General features: G+C 39.1%; 1 protein-coding gene across 1 annotated transcript in view; it reads right to left on the reverse strand.

The window, feature by feature from the left end:
* Window positions 1-3,577: 3,577 nt before the first annotated feature.
* The window catches only part of fer (fer (fps/fes related) tyrosine kinase), a gene marked incomplete at its 5' end in the record, with an annotated part of 11,999 nt that continues 1,111 nt past the window's right edge, over window positions 3,578-14,465 (reverse strand). The window contains 13 exon segments of the mRNA XM_079581193.1: window positions 3,578-4,188; window positions 5,178-5,300; window positions 6,741-6,753; window positions 7,051-7,192; window positions 7,273-7,352; window positions 7,354-7,397; window positions 7,632-7,726; window positions 9,002-9,120; window positions 9,178-9,234; window positions 9,306-9,428; window positions 11,580-11,786; window positions 12,219-12,311; window positions 12,854-13,055. Coding sequence (XP_079437319.1) covers window positions 4,055-4,188; window positions 5,178-5,300; window positions 6,741-6,753; window positions 7,051-7,192; window positions 7,273-7,352; window positions 7,354-7,397; window positions 7,632-7,726; window positions 9,002-9,120; window positions 9,178-9,234; window positions 9,306-9,428; window positions 11,580-11,786; window positions 12,219-12,311; window positions 12,854-13,055 — 1,432 coding nt within the window. The 3' untranslated portion in view covers window positions 3,578-4,054.

Here is a 14,465-nt window from a genome sequence, read left to right on the forward strand (position 1 = left end):
AAAGTGTTTAGTGTCGATAGAAAACGGTAGAAAACAGTAGAAAGCTCTTGTATTTACAGTCAGTAGAAGGCGACCAATCGGGAGCGGCTCCGCCTCCGTCCGCCCGGCGACAGAGCTGTGATTGGTCCCACACAGTTCATATAAAATACTGTAGTGTTTAAAGGAATAACACGATTAAAAAAAACGGTTTTGTTCAGTTTTTGACCCTTTTGTGTGTCTTATTGCCGTGAAGTCAGTTTAAACGAAGCTCGTCCAATAAATGAGAACAAAGTGTTTTAAGTCCCGCCCCCAGCCCCGCCCTCCCAAACATAAACTTATATTAATTTCACCAAATGATCAAAGTGATAAAAAAGGCCCGAACTTTCTTCGTGAGGCTCGTCCGTTCGTCCTGGGCCGGCCCTCGGCGTCAGCGCCCCCTGCTGGAGGGTTAATGTCCTACCATGGCGGCCATTTTGAATACCGTTTCCAATGAAATCATAGATAGTTCCGGCGGCCATTTTGAATACCGTTTCCAAAGACATCACAGACAGTTCCGGCGGCCATTTTGAATACCGTTTCCAATGACATCATAGATAGTTCCGGCGGCCATTTTGAATACCGAAGCAGCAAAATGCAGCACTACAACAAGTAACAATGGTTTTTACAGTTTGTCTGAGTCAGTGTTGACGTTAGCATGCTACCGGTTAGCAACTGTCTCATTCGCTACTTGTGCAATCCCATAATGCAGTGCGCCTTGGGGGGGGGGGGGGGGGGTCGCTGCTGTAAACAAAATGGCGGTGCGAGCTGTCGTCGTTGAAGAGACTAACTAGGGACGGGCGGATCGATACCAAACGGCTACTTTTTAAGTATCGATATTGGGGGAAAAGTATCGGTGCTAATTTGCATATGTAAAAAGAAGGCGGGGCAGCGATTATCAACACAAGAGGAAGATTTATTTCTTTGTTCTGAGACAAAACAGGAGGATTGAACTGAGCTGGGCTGATCGTTCTGGTTTAGGTTCTGTTTGTCATTTAAGTATTAATGTTAAATGTTGTTTATGTGTTTAACTTCACATTAACATTGTTTATTTAGCCAGTTACATTAATATAATTATAATTAACCAATTAATTATACAAAATAACCAGTTTTAGAAATGTATATTGATTGAAATACATTCACCCGTATGAAATGACCAGTATCGGTATCGACAAAAAAGACCCCGAAAAATGTGGTAATCTTCCAAATACAATAAAAAAATATAAAATTCCACTAAAGGAAACGTTTTGATCTGTGGATTGTGAAAAGTCGATGTGGAAAAAGCTCTGGTGAACCTGGTGTGCGGAGCTTTGTAGTTCAGGATTACATTTTTGATACAAGTTTTCATCATTGTTTGGCTGTAGCTCGTAGCTCCTCCCCCCAAGGCGCAAAGCATTATGGGTCAAGTAGAGAATAACTGTCAACGGCTTCAACACGATAAACACATGTGTACTCGCCAGATGTTTGGAGTGTAGCTCTTTTTCGCTATTTTCTGGAATATGAACTTATTTATCACATAAATAAAGTCAAGTGTAAATCGGGCCCATATGGATATTTTCTCACAGCAGATTGTTCAGTAGAAGCGAAAAAACGGCATTTGTAGCTAGCGCTAGCTAACCGTTAGCATTAGCCCGATGCTAACATGTAGCATCATGTTAGCATTCTCCGTTATTCATGTATTTATGGGCTGTTGAACCACTTTGCTCCTCCCCATGTCTTTGTATCTTTATTTAGTAGAAACTATTTTCATAATTCAGCGTTTGTTAAAGTAGGTTTTGAATAATTAGAGAAAGTTTAGATTTTTTCAAAATTGTTTTCCCCCTGAACTGTTTTAAAAAATGACCATATATGGGCGATTCCAGAGATGCCGTCTGTATCTGTGGTGAAGCTAAATGCTAACCAGTAGCATGCTACCGTCTTCAACACTGGTTTCTTCACATAAACGTGTTCTTGCGAGTACATACAAGCTGTCTTTCTTTTATATTCCGAGAAGAGATACTGTTACAGGTTGTAGTACTGCGTAATTCTACTTTGGTATTCAAAATGGCCGCCATAACAAACTGAAGTACATGTATATATATATATCGATATCTCAATCTACAAACGGTGGAAAGCAGAGTCTGGGTTTGTCCTCGAGTCTGTATTTGTGAAACAGTGGCTGAAATCCTGCTGTAAACACTTAGAGCGCCCCCTACAGAGGGAGCATTAGAATAACATGGGGGGGGTCACCATGGCAACACCGTACACAATACGGTACAGGGACGCCCTCACCTATTCTTCATACATTTCGGAAAATCCATTTTTTTAAACTTCTGTGCCTGTAGGGGGCGCTCTCCGGGGGCAACAGGTCAGTCAAGTGTATTTAGTTGCTGATTTCTGGAGACTTCTTTGTTTTTTTTTTTAATTCAAGCAGTTCTTATATTTGAAGAGTTTAGTGGTGCTAGGCTAATGCTAGGCTAGTGCTAGGCTACTGCATGTCTATGGTAACTATTAGCCTGCAATAAAAACCTCCAGACGTTGCCAGATCTGATGTATAAAAAGCTCCTTTGTGAATTCCACGTGTAGTGAAGCGGCCGCAGGTAAACAAACTAATGTAGATCCGGTCACTGAGCAGATCACTCCGCCGCTACGTAGCTACAACCAGGAAGCTAATGCTGCTCAGATATAAGTTATTTTAACACATGATTCAGTCACAGATGTTTCTATGGTTAGTCTGGTGTTATCAGTGATTTGCCTCAGGTGCTCTGTTTTTAATGCAGGCTACTAGTTACCATAGACATGCACTAGCCTAGCATTAGCCAAGCATTAGCCTAGCAGTATTTCACTAGCCTAGCATTAGCCTTGCACTAGCCTAGCATTTGCCTTGCACTAGCCTAGCATTAGCCTTGCACTAGCCTAGGACTAGCATTAGCCTAGCACTAGCCTAGCACTAGCATTAGCCTAGCACTAGCCTAGCATTAGCCTAGCACTACCCTAGCATTAGCCTTGCACTAGCCTAGCATTAGCCTAGCACTAGCCTTGCACTAGCCTAGCACTAGCATTAGCCTAGCACTAGCCTAGCATTAGCCTAACACTAGCCTAACACTAGCCTAGCATTAGCCTAGCATTAGACTTGCACTAGCCTAGCATTAGACTTGCACTAGCCTAGCACTAGCCTATCACTAGCCTAGCATTAGCCTAGCACTAGCCTTGCACTAGCCTAGCATTAGCCTAGCATTAGCGTAGCACTAGCCTAGCATTAACCTTGCACTAGCTTAGCATTAGCCTAACACTAGCCTAGCATTAGCCTAGCACTAGCTTAGCATTAGCCTAACACTAGCCTATTAGCCTAGCACTAGCCTAGCACTAGCCTAGCACTAGCCTAGCGCCATGAAACTCTTCAAACATAAGAGCTGCATGAGTTGCCCCATGTCAAAAGTCTTTATGAGTAGTTTGCACTTCACAAAAACAAAAGAAAAGGTGAAGTTCTGGATAAACTTTAGCAGAAATATCGTGGATGACGCTGAGGGCCGGCCCCGCGTCCGTCAGACGGACTTCGACGTCAGAGCTCCGCCCCCTCTCCTCTGATAAAACCTCGAAGTCCGTCCCTGTTTTTAAAAAAGAAAAAATCACAAATAAATTAAGTTTCAGAGACTGGTAAAAACATCGCTGTGGCGTCCGCGAGCCGCCATTTTGGCACCGACAGAAAACTCTGCTTTTAGGATTATACTTGGTTCATAGTGTAGTCTCCGCCCCCTCTGCGCCCGTATAAGGTTCATAGTGTAGTCTCCGCCCCCTCTGCGGCCTTGTAAGGTTCATAGTGTTGTCTCCGCCCCCTCTGCGCCCGTATAAGGCTCGTAGTGTAGTCTCCGCCCCCTCTGCGCCCTTATAAGGCTCGTAGTGTTGTCTCCGCCCCCGTCTGCGCCCTTATAAGGCTCGTAGTGTTGCCTCCAGTCCTGTGTAGCTAATAGGAGTGAAGGGGCGGGCACGATAAGGTGAATGGGTTGGTAGTGTCGTCTCCGCCTCCTCTGCGCCCGTATAAGGCTGTGGTGGGCGGGCATTAGAGCCTGACTCCGCCCAGCTCGCGGTGGATGTGGCTGAAGCGCGGCCGCTCCTCGGGGCTGTAGCTCCAGCAGCGCTGCATCACGCTGTAGATCTCCTCCGGACAGCGCTGAGGGCGGGACATCCGGTATCCTGGCCAATCACAGGAGAGAGAGGTTGGAATGGACCAATCACAGGAGAGAGAGGGGTTTAAACAGGCCAATCACAGGAGAGAGAGGTTTGAATAGACCAATCAAGCCATAATGAAACGATATTTTTGCACCATTAGAAAACTGCTTTATCACTAAAAACGTAATCGTCCCGAAGAGACTAAAACAGGCCAGAAAAAAAAAAAAAAAAAAAAAAAAATCCCCCATTTTATATTACAATTTTTCCCTTTTAACAAAAAAATGACAAAAAAAATGACAAAAAAAATGACAAAAATTTGATTAAAAAATGACAAAAAATAACACAAAAGTGACAAAAAATGTGACAAAAAATGACCAAAAATTGATTCAAAAATGACTAAAATGTGACAAAAAATTACAAAAATTCGACAAAAAAAGACAAAAATTTGATTTAAAAAATGACAAAAAATAACTAAAAAATTGACAAAAATTGGATAAAACATTGACAAAACTGTGACAAAAAAAGACAAAAATTTGATTAAAAAATGACAAAAATGTGTCAAAAATAAGACAAAAATTTGATAAAAAATGTGATTAAAAAAATGACAAATGTGACAAAAATGTGACTGAGAACAGGGTGGACCCTGTGGTTCTGACTGAATGTCCTCCTGGTTTAGGCACCACTTGGCCAGATTAGAAAAATGCTTTATCACTAAAAACATAATTGTCCTTAAGAGACTAAAACAGGCCAGAAAAAAAAATAAAAAATCCCCCATTTTTTATTACAATTTTTCCCTTTTTATTTTTTTTTATTTTTTTACAATTTTTCCTCAAATTTTATTTTGTTTATAATTCCCCAAATTTCCCCATTATTATTATTTTTTTAAACAAATATTTTCCCTTTTTTTTTAAAAATTTTTCATTTTTTATAACAATTTTCTTTCTCCAAATTTTACCACTTTAAAAAAACAAACACATTATTCCCACATGTCCGGACACTAGAGATAAACTCACCTTTCTCCACCTGCTCTCGAGCCTGCTGATTGGTCATCCCCGGGTAAGGACACACCCCCAAACTGAAGGTCTCCCATAGCAACACGCCGTAGCTCCACACGTCGCTCTCTGAACTGTAGCGTCCTGAAACAACGGAGTACAGCGCTTTACCGTAGTTACTACACTATAACACTGTAATTACTGTAGTTATTACACGTGTTATTACAGGTTGTAGTTACCGTAGTTGAGCGCCTCCGGAGCCGTTATTACATGTTGTAATTACAGGTTGTAGTTACCGTAGTTGAGCCGTTATTACACGTTGTAGTTACCGTAGTTGAGCCGTTATTACACGTTGTAGTTACCGTAGTTGAGCGCCTCCGGAGCCGTTATTACACAGTGTTATTACACGTTGTAGTTACAGGTTGTAATTACAGGTTGTAGTTACCGTAGTTGAGCCGTTATTACAGGTTGTTATTACACGTGTTATTACCGTAATTGAGCGCCTCCGGAGCTGTTATTACACGTGTTATTACAGGTTGTAGTTACAGGTTGTTATTACCGTAGTTGAGCGCCTCCAGAGCCGTTATTACACGTTGTTATTACACGTTGTAGTTACCGTAGTTGAGCCGTTATTACAGGTTGTTATTACACGTGTTATTACCGTAGTTGAGCGCCTCCGGAGCTGTTATTACACGTGTTATTACACGTTGTAGTTACATGTTGTTATTACCGTAGTTAAGCGCCTCCGGGGCCGTTATTACACGTTGTTATTACACGTTGTAGTTACCGTAGTTGAGCGCCTCCGGGGCCGTTATTACACGTGTTATTACACGTTGTAGTTACATGTTGTTATTACCGTAGTTAAGCGCCTCTGGAGCCGTTATTACACGTGTTATTACACGTTGTAGTTACATGTTGTTATTACCGTAGTTAGGCGCCTCTGGAGCCGTTATTACACGTGTTATTACAGGTCGTACTTACCGTAGTTGAGCCGTTATTACAGGTTGTTATTACACATGTTATTACCGTAGTTGAGCGCCTCCAGAGCCGTTATTACACGTGTTATTACAGGTTGTAGTTACATGTTGTTATTACCGTAGTTAAGCGCCTCTGGAGCCGTTATTACACGTGTTATTACACGTTGTAGTTACATGTTGTTATTACCGTAGTTAAGCGCCTCTGGAGCCGTTATTACACGTGTTATTACACGTTGTAGTTACATGTTGTTATTACCGTAGTTAAGCGCCTCTGGAGCCGTTATTACACGTGTTATTACAGGTCGTACTTACCGTAGTTGAGCCGTTATTACAGGTTGTTATTACACATGTTATTACCGTAGTTGAGCGCCTCCAGAGCCGTTATTACACGTGTTATTACAGGTTGTAGTTACATGTTGTTATTACCGTAGTTAAGCGCCTCCGGAGCCGTTATTACACGTGTTATTACAGGTTGTAGTTACCGTAGTTTAGCGCCTCCGGGGCCGTTATTACACGTGTTATTACAGGTTGTAATTACAGGTTGTAGTTACCGTAGTTGAGCGCCTCCGGGGCCGTTATTACACGTGTTATTACAGGTTGTAGTTACCGTAGTTGAGCGCCTCCGGGGGCCGTTATTACACGTGTTATTACACGTTGTAGTTACATGTTGTTATTACCGTAGTTAAGCGCCTCTGGAGCCGTTATTACAGGTTGTAATTACAGGTTGTAGTTACCGTAGTTGAGCGCCTCCGGGGCCATTATTACACGTTGTAGTTACACGTTGTTATTACAGGTTGTAGTTACCGTAGTTAAGCGCCTCCGGAGCCGTTATTACACGTTGTTCTTACCGTAGTTGAGCGCCTCCGGAGCCGTTATTACACGTGTTATTACAGGTCGTAGTTACCGTAGTTAAGTGCCTCCGGAGCCGTCCACTTGATGGGAATCTGCTTGAGTCCAGACGAAGAGTAAACGCCGTCGTCCTCCTGGCGACTCATCCCGAAGTCTGAGATCTTCAGCACCTTCCCCTCAGCGACCAGACAGTTCCGAGCCGCCAGGTCCCTGAAACACCTCTGTCAGTTTGTTCTGTACGCTGTGGGCCCTGGTATTTGCAGTATTTGCAGTAGTTGCAGTACTTGTACCTGTGTATGCAGTTGTTACTCTGTAAGTAGGACATCCCGGCCGCCGCGTCGATGCTGAAGCGAAGCAGCTGTTTGGTTTTTTAGCTCGTCTTTCTTCTTCCTCAGAAACGACAGGAAGTCGCCTCCTGATTTCAAAATAAAACTGGTTAAAGTCGCAGCATCATAAAGACGTGACAAGTGCAGACAAAAGGTGTGAATCACTTCACATCTGAACAAACAAGTATTTCAGGGACTTAACAAAGATGATGCAAATATATAGAAATATGTACAAATGTGCCACAAACATCCTCCTTACTGATGATGAGTTTACTGAGGCTTAATGAGGCGCAGTTATTCTGTTGCCCCTGAGCGTGACTGACCTGAGACCAGCTCCATGACGATGTAGATGGGCTGCCTCTGCGTGCACACTCCGATCAGCTTCACGATGTTGGGGTGGTCGTACTGCTTCAGGATCCTTCAAAACAAAAGCTTCATCTATACTGGGCCAAATATAAACTTCACTTTATTGTGGATGTATTTCCTTCAATGCTTCCTGACAATGTGTATTAACCTCTTAACTCCCACCTGAACGGATCCCATTTTCTACAGTTTGGCTTTACCCTAATCAAAAAGCTTCTTGGGGAAAAAGCACCAAAACAGCCACAAAAATGAGAAGAAAACAAGGATGTAAACGCAAGAAAAAGTGACAAAAGCTCAACAAAAATATGACAAAAATTCAACAAAAAATTTACAAAAATTCACCAAAAATTCTACAAAAATCCAACAAAAAAATAACAAAAATTCAACAAAAATTCAACAAAAATTCAACAAAAATTCAACAAAAAAAGACAAAAATGTGACAAAAATGTGACAAAAATTCAAGAAAAATGTGACAAAAATTCAAGAAAAATGTGACAAAAATTCAAGAAAAATGTGACAAAAATTCAAGAAAAATGTGACAAAAATTCAAGAAAAATGTGACAAAAATTCAACAAAAAAGTGACAAAAATTCAATAAAAATGTGACAAAAATTAGACAAAAATGAGACAAAAAAAAGACAAAAATTCAAGAAAAATGTGACAAAAATTCAACAAAAATGTGACAAAAATTCAACAAAAAAGTGACAAAAATTCAACAAAAATTCAACCAAAAAATGACAAAAATTCAACAAAAATGTGACAAAAATTCAACCAAAAAGTGACAAAAATTCAACGAAAATTTGACAAAAAATCAACAAAAATGTGACAAAAATGTGACAAAAAATTAAACCAAAAAATGTGACAAAAATTCAACAAAAATGTGACAAAAATTTAAAAAAAATGGGACAAAAATTCAACAAAAATGTGACAAAAATTCAACAAAAAATGGGACAAAAATTCAACAAAAATGGGACAAAAATTCAACAAAAATGGGACAAAAATTCAACAAAAATGGGACAAAAAATTCAACAAAAAATCAACAAAAATGGGACAAAAATTCAACAAAAAAAAAACAAAAAATTCAACAAAAAATCAACAAAAATGTGACCAAATAAAACATAAAAAAGGTGACACAACACAGCAACAACGTGAGTAAAAAGATCTGTTTTGTGGGTCTTAGCTTTCAAATGTAACAGTAACAGCAGGCCTATATAATGGCCAAAGAGGACAGAAGGCATTTGGTTCAGGCTCAGTAGGAGGTTAATATGATCCTACTTCTAATAGATAAGCAAACATGTGACCCCGCCTCCGCCGCTCTGATTGGCTCTCACCTGGCCTCGGACAGGAAGCGGATCTTCAGCTCTGGAGGAAGATCTTCTTTACAGGTTTTTACAGCGACCGGTGTTTTGTCTCTGACCAGGGAGCCCTTAAACACCTCCCCGAAGTTCCCCTGAATAAAAACATGATTAAAACATAAACCTCCACATGGCCCCGCCCGGACTCGTACCTTCCCGAGCAGGTCTCCCAGCTGCACGTCCTCGTGGTTCAGGATCCACTTTTTGTCCTACAGAGACGCCATAGTTTCCTCAGACGGAGCAGAGATGTAGTAGCAGTAAAGGCGGCTGCAGTACTCACCTTGATCACCGGGTGGAGCAGAACCACGCCCGACTTCTTGGTGATGACCTGTTTGGAGCTGATGTGGTGCTCGATGAGCTGAGGGATGGTGGAGAAGCCGGTGCCTTCGAAGCGGTACTGGCTCTGGACCAAACACACCACACACACCAAAACATTAACTGCTTTAAAGGGATAGTTCAGGATGTTTGACATGATTAACTGTGTCTGAACTCTTTAAAGGGATAGTTCAGGATGTTTGACATGATTAACTGTGTCTGAACTCTTTAAAGGGATAGTTCAGGATGTTTGACATGATTAACTGTGTCTGAACTCTTTAAAGGGATAGTTCAGGATGTTTGACATGATTAACTGTGTCTGAACTCGTTAAAGGGATAGTTCAGGATGTTTGACATGATTAACTGTGTCTGAACTCTTTAAAGGGATAGTTCAGGATGTTTGACATGATTAACTGTGTCTGAACTCTTTAAAGGGATAGTTCAGGATGTTTGACATGATTAACTGTGTCTGAACTCTTTAAAGGGATAGTTCAGGATGTTTGACATGATTAACTGTGTCTGAACTCTTTAAAGGGATAGTTCAGGATGTTTGACATGATTAACTGTGTCTGAACTCTTTAAAGGGATAGTTCAGGATGTTTGACATGATTAACTGTGTCTGAACTCTTTAAAGGGATAGTTCAGGATGTTTGACATGATTAACTGTGTCTGAACTCTTTAAAGGGATAGTTCAGGATGTTTGACATGATTAACTGTGTCTGAAATCTTTAACCTCTTAACTCCCGCCTGAACCGAGAGGATCTTTTTCCTCACGTCATCAGATTTTTTTTTCCATCATTTTTTTGCTGGGTATTCAACTCATTTTTGTAACTTTTTTGTCATTTTTTGTCACATCTTTGTCATTTTTTGTCATTTTTTGTCACATCTTTGTCATTTTTTGTCATTTTTTTGTAATTGTTGGTCAAATTTTTATCACATTTTTATCAATTTTTTGAAAAAATGTCGTATTTTTGTAATTTTTTTGGTAAATTTTTTGTTATTTTTTTATGTTTTTGTAATTTTTTGTCACATTTTTGCCACTTGCCACTACCCCAATCCAAAAGCTTCTGGAAAAAAGGTGTGAAAATAGCAACAAAACTAAAAGACAAGACTAAACCAATGATATAAAAGTGACAAAAAAGTGAGAAAACATTGGCAAAAAAGTGATGAAAAATTGCTGAAAAACGGACAAAAAAATGACAAAAATGTGACAAAAAATTACAAAAAAAATGATAAAAAATTGACAAAAAAATTAAAAAAAATTGATTAAAAAAAAAATCGAAAATGACAAAAATGTGACGAAAAATGACCAAAAAAATGATAAAAAATTGACAAAAAAATTAAAAAAAAATTGATTAAAAAAAAAATCGAAAATGACAAAAATGTGACGAAAAATGACAAAAAAATTTATTAAAAATGGACAAAAAAAATGATAAAAAATTGACAAAAACATGAGAAAAATATGACAAAATGTGACAAAAAAAGTGGCAAAAATGTCACAAAAATGTCACAAGAGAAAATGACAAAAATGTGACAAAATGTGACAAAAAAGACAAAAAAGGTGACAAAAATGTGACAAAAAATTGATAAAGAATTGATAAAAAATGGACGAAAAAAATGACAAAAATGTGACAAAAAATGACAAAAACTTGATAAAAAAATGACGAAAAAATAACAAAAAATTGACAAAAAATTTACTTAAAAATAACAAAAAAATCACAAAAAATAACTACAAAAAAGACCAAAATATGATTTACAGAAATGTGATAAAAAATGACAAAAATGTGACAAAAAATGACCAAAAAAAGGATTAAAAAATGACAAAAAAGTTACAAAAATGAGTTGAATACCCCCCAAAAAAATGATGGAAAAAAAATCTGATGACGTGAGGAAAACGATCCTCTCGGTTCAGGCGGGAGTTAAGAGGTTAACTGTGTCTGAACTCTTTAAAGGGATAGTTCACGATTTTTAACATGGGGCCTCATTTCCTCGTTCTTATATTTGAAGAGTTTTGTGGCGCTAGGCTAGTGCTAGGCTAGTGCATTTCTATGGTATCAGCTAGCCTCCATTAAAAACAGTGTGAGTTTGGGAATGTGACGTCATATCGCTAAGCATTATGGGATTTGCAGCAATAATAAACTAATGGAGACTTTAAAAGGTAAAATACTGGAGTTATTGTTCACATTAGAACACTGGTGGTACTCGCAGTAGTAGTAGTACTCGCAGTAGTAGTACTCACGTCTGCGTACTGGATGATGAAGTGCCGCCGCTGCTCGTCGGAGAACACCGACAGCACGTACTCGCCCGGTTTGCCGTGGCTCTCCCGCACCAGGAAATCGCCCTGTTGCCGTAGTAACTCCTGGGCCTCGGTGCGCGGGATGGCGCCGTGGTACCACTCCTGGTCCGCCAGGGGGCGCTCTGACGTGGGGATCACCTCGAAGAACTGCTGCAGAGGAAGGAGAGAAGAGCCACAACTGAAGCAAAGCAGGAGAGAAGTGGGAGGCCTTTGAACAAGCAGGAGATAGTTATAGTAGTAGCAGTAGTAGTAGTAGTAGTAGTAGTAGTAGTAGTAGTAGTAGTAGTAGTATCAGCAGTAGTAGTAGTAATAATGAAGTAGTAACAGTAGTAGTATCAGTAGTAGTAGTAGAGGTAGTAACAGTAGTAGTAACAGCAGTAGTAGTAATAATAGAGGTAGTAACAGTAGTAGTATCAGCAGTAGTAGTAGTAATAATGAAGTAGTAACAGTAGTAGTATCAGTAGTAGAGGTAGTAACAGTAGTAGTAACAGCAGTAGTAGTAATAATAGAGGTAGTAACAGTAGTAGTATCAGCAGTAGTAGTAGAGGTAGTAGTAACAGCAGTAGTAGTACAAGTACTTACTGAGGAGGAGGAGCTGAGCTGTTTGGGCGAGCGGATGATCCCGGCGAGAGAGTTTCGGAGCGTGTCGAAGCGCGAGGTCTTGTCCTTCTTATCCTGTCACACAGTAATTAACCGTTAATTAACCATTAATTACACTGTTATAACACATTAATTACACTGTTATTAACCATTAATTACAGTTATTAACCATTAATTAGTGTTTTTCAACATTAATTACTGTTTTTCAACATTAATTACACGTTTTTCAACATTAATTACACTGTTATTCATCATTAATTACACTGTTATTCATCATTAATTACACTGTTTTTCAACATTAATTACACTGTTTTTCAACATTAATTACTGTTTTTCAACATTAATTACTGTTTTTCAACATTAATTACACTGTTATTCAACATTAATTACACTGTTTTTCAACATTACTGTTATTAACCATTAATTACACTGTTTTTCAACATTTCTGTTATTAACCATTAATTACACTGTTTTTCAACATTAATTACACTGTTATTAACCATTAATTACACTGTTTTTCAACATTAATTACACTGTTATTAACCATTAATTACACTGTTATTGCACATTAAGGCGTTTCTTTAAAGACGGGATAATAACTACTGAACCAAACTCACGGCGGAGCTGACGGAGCGCGTGTCGTCTTCGTACGGCGCCGTGGGCGGAGGAGGGGGCGGGGCCTGAGACGCTCCGCCGGCGGCCATCTTGGCGTCCAGCAGGGCCTTCTGGGAGACGAGGCGGGCCTCGGAGCTGCGCAGCGATTGGACGGTCTGTCGCAGCTCGAGGAGAGACAGCTTCTGGTTCAGCAGCGCCACACAACTGTATACACAAACACACAACAGTCACAAATACACAATTACACACAACTGTATACACGAATACACACACACAGCTGTCACAGAAAACACACAACCAAGTAACTACCACAGTACTTCACTCCAGTAATATTTGTGCTGAGAACTCGTATTGAAAGATAAATATAAAACTTTCAGCTCCAAAGTCAAAAGATCCAGCTGATCTCCAATGTAGAAAAATGTGGGAAAAATTGAGGAAAACATGAAAAAGAAAAAAAAAAAGGGAAATAATATGTGATAAGTGGGGAAAAAGTTCACCTCTTAACTCCCACCTGAACATGTTTTCTCCAAGTTCTCCAAATCTAAAAGCTTCTTCAAAACAGCGATAAAACACAACAAAAAAGTGCTAAAAAGTGACCAAAAAAAGCGACAAAAATGGCAAAAACTCAACAAAAAGGTGACAAAAGAGCAGCAAAAAAGTGAGAAAAATCCAGCAAAAAAAAAGACAAAAATCCAGCAAAAAAATGACAAAAATCCAGCAAAAAAATGACAAAAATCCAGCAGAAAAATGACAAAAATCCAGCAAAAAAGTGACAAAAATCCAGCAGAAAAATGTCAAAAATCCAGCAGAAAAATGACAAAAATCTAGCAATAAAAGGACAAAAATCCAGCAAAAAAAGTGACAAAAATCCAGCAGAAAAAAACAAAAATCCTGCAGAAAAAAGACAAAAAACCAGCAGAAAAATGACAAAAATCCAGCAAAAAAATGACAAAAATCCAGCAGAAAAATGATAAAAATCCAGCAAAAAAGTGACAAAAATCCAGCAGAAAAATGACAAAAATCTAGCAAAAAAAAGACAAAAATCCAGCAGAAAAAAGACAAAAATCCAGCAAAAAAATGACAAAAATCCAGCAAAAAAGTGACAAAAATCCAGCAAAAAAAAGACAAAAATTCAGCAAAAAAGTGACAAAAATCCAGAAAAAAAAAGACAAAAATCCAGCAAAAAAAAGACAAAAATCCAGCAAAAAAGTGTCAAAAATCCAGCAAAAAAAAGACAAAAATTCAGCAAAAAAATGAAAAAATCTAGCAAAAAAATGAAAAAAATCCAGCAGAAAAAAAGACAAAAATCCAGCAAAAAAATGAAAAACAAAAACACATAAGGGAAATAAAAAGTGAGGACAATGGCAAAGAGGAGAGAATGCATTTGGTTTTGGCGGGTGGTAAGAGGTTAAAGCAGTACTAAGTAACTCCTGCCCCTAGAGGCCGTAAGTGGCACTGCAGGTGTCGTACATGTTGTGGTTTTTACTCATTAATCGTCCATAAGAGTAAATCCTACACTGACAGGAAAGACAGAGGGATGTTGTTCATCCAGTTACACAATGGAGATCATTTGTTTCTGTGCTGCTAGCCCACAGTTAGCTTTGCCCGTTAGCC

Source organism: Gobius niger (assembly GCF_951799975.1).
Source record: "Gobius niger genome assembly, chromosome: 22".
NCBI classification, from domain to species: domain Eukaryota; kingdom Metazoa; phylum Chordata; class Actinopteri; order Gobiiformes; family Gobiidae; genus Gobius; species Gobius niger.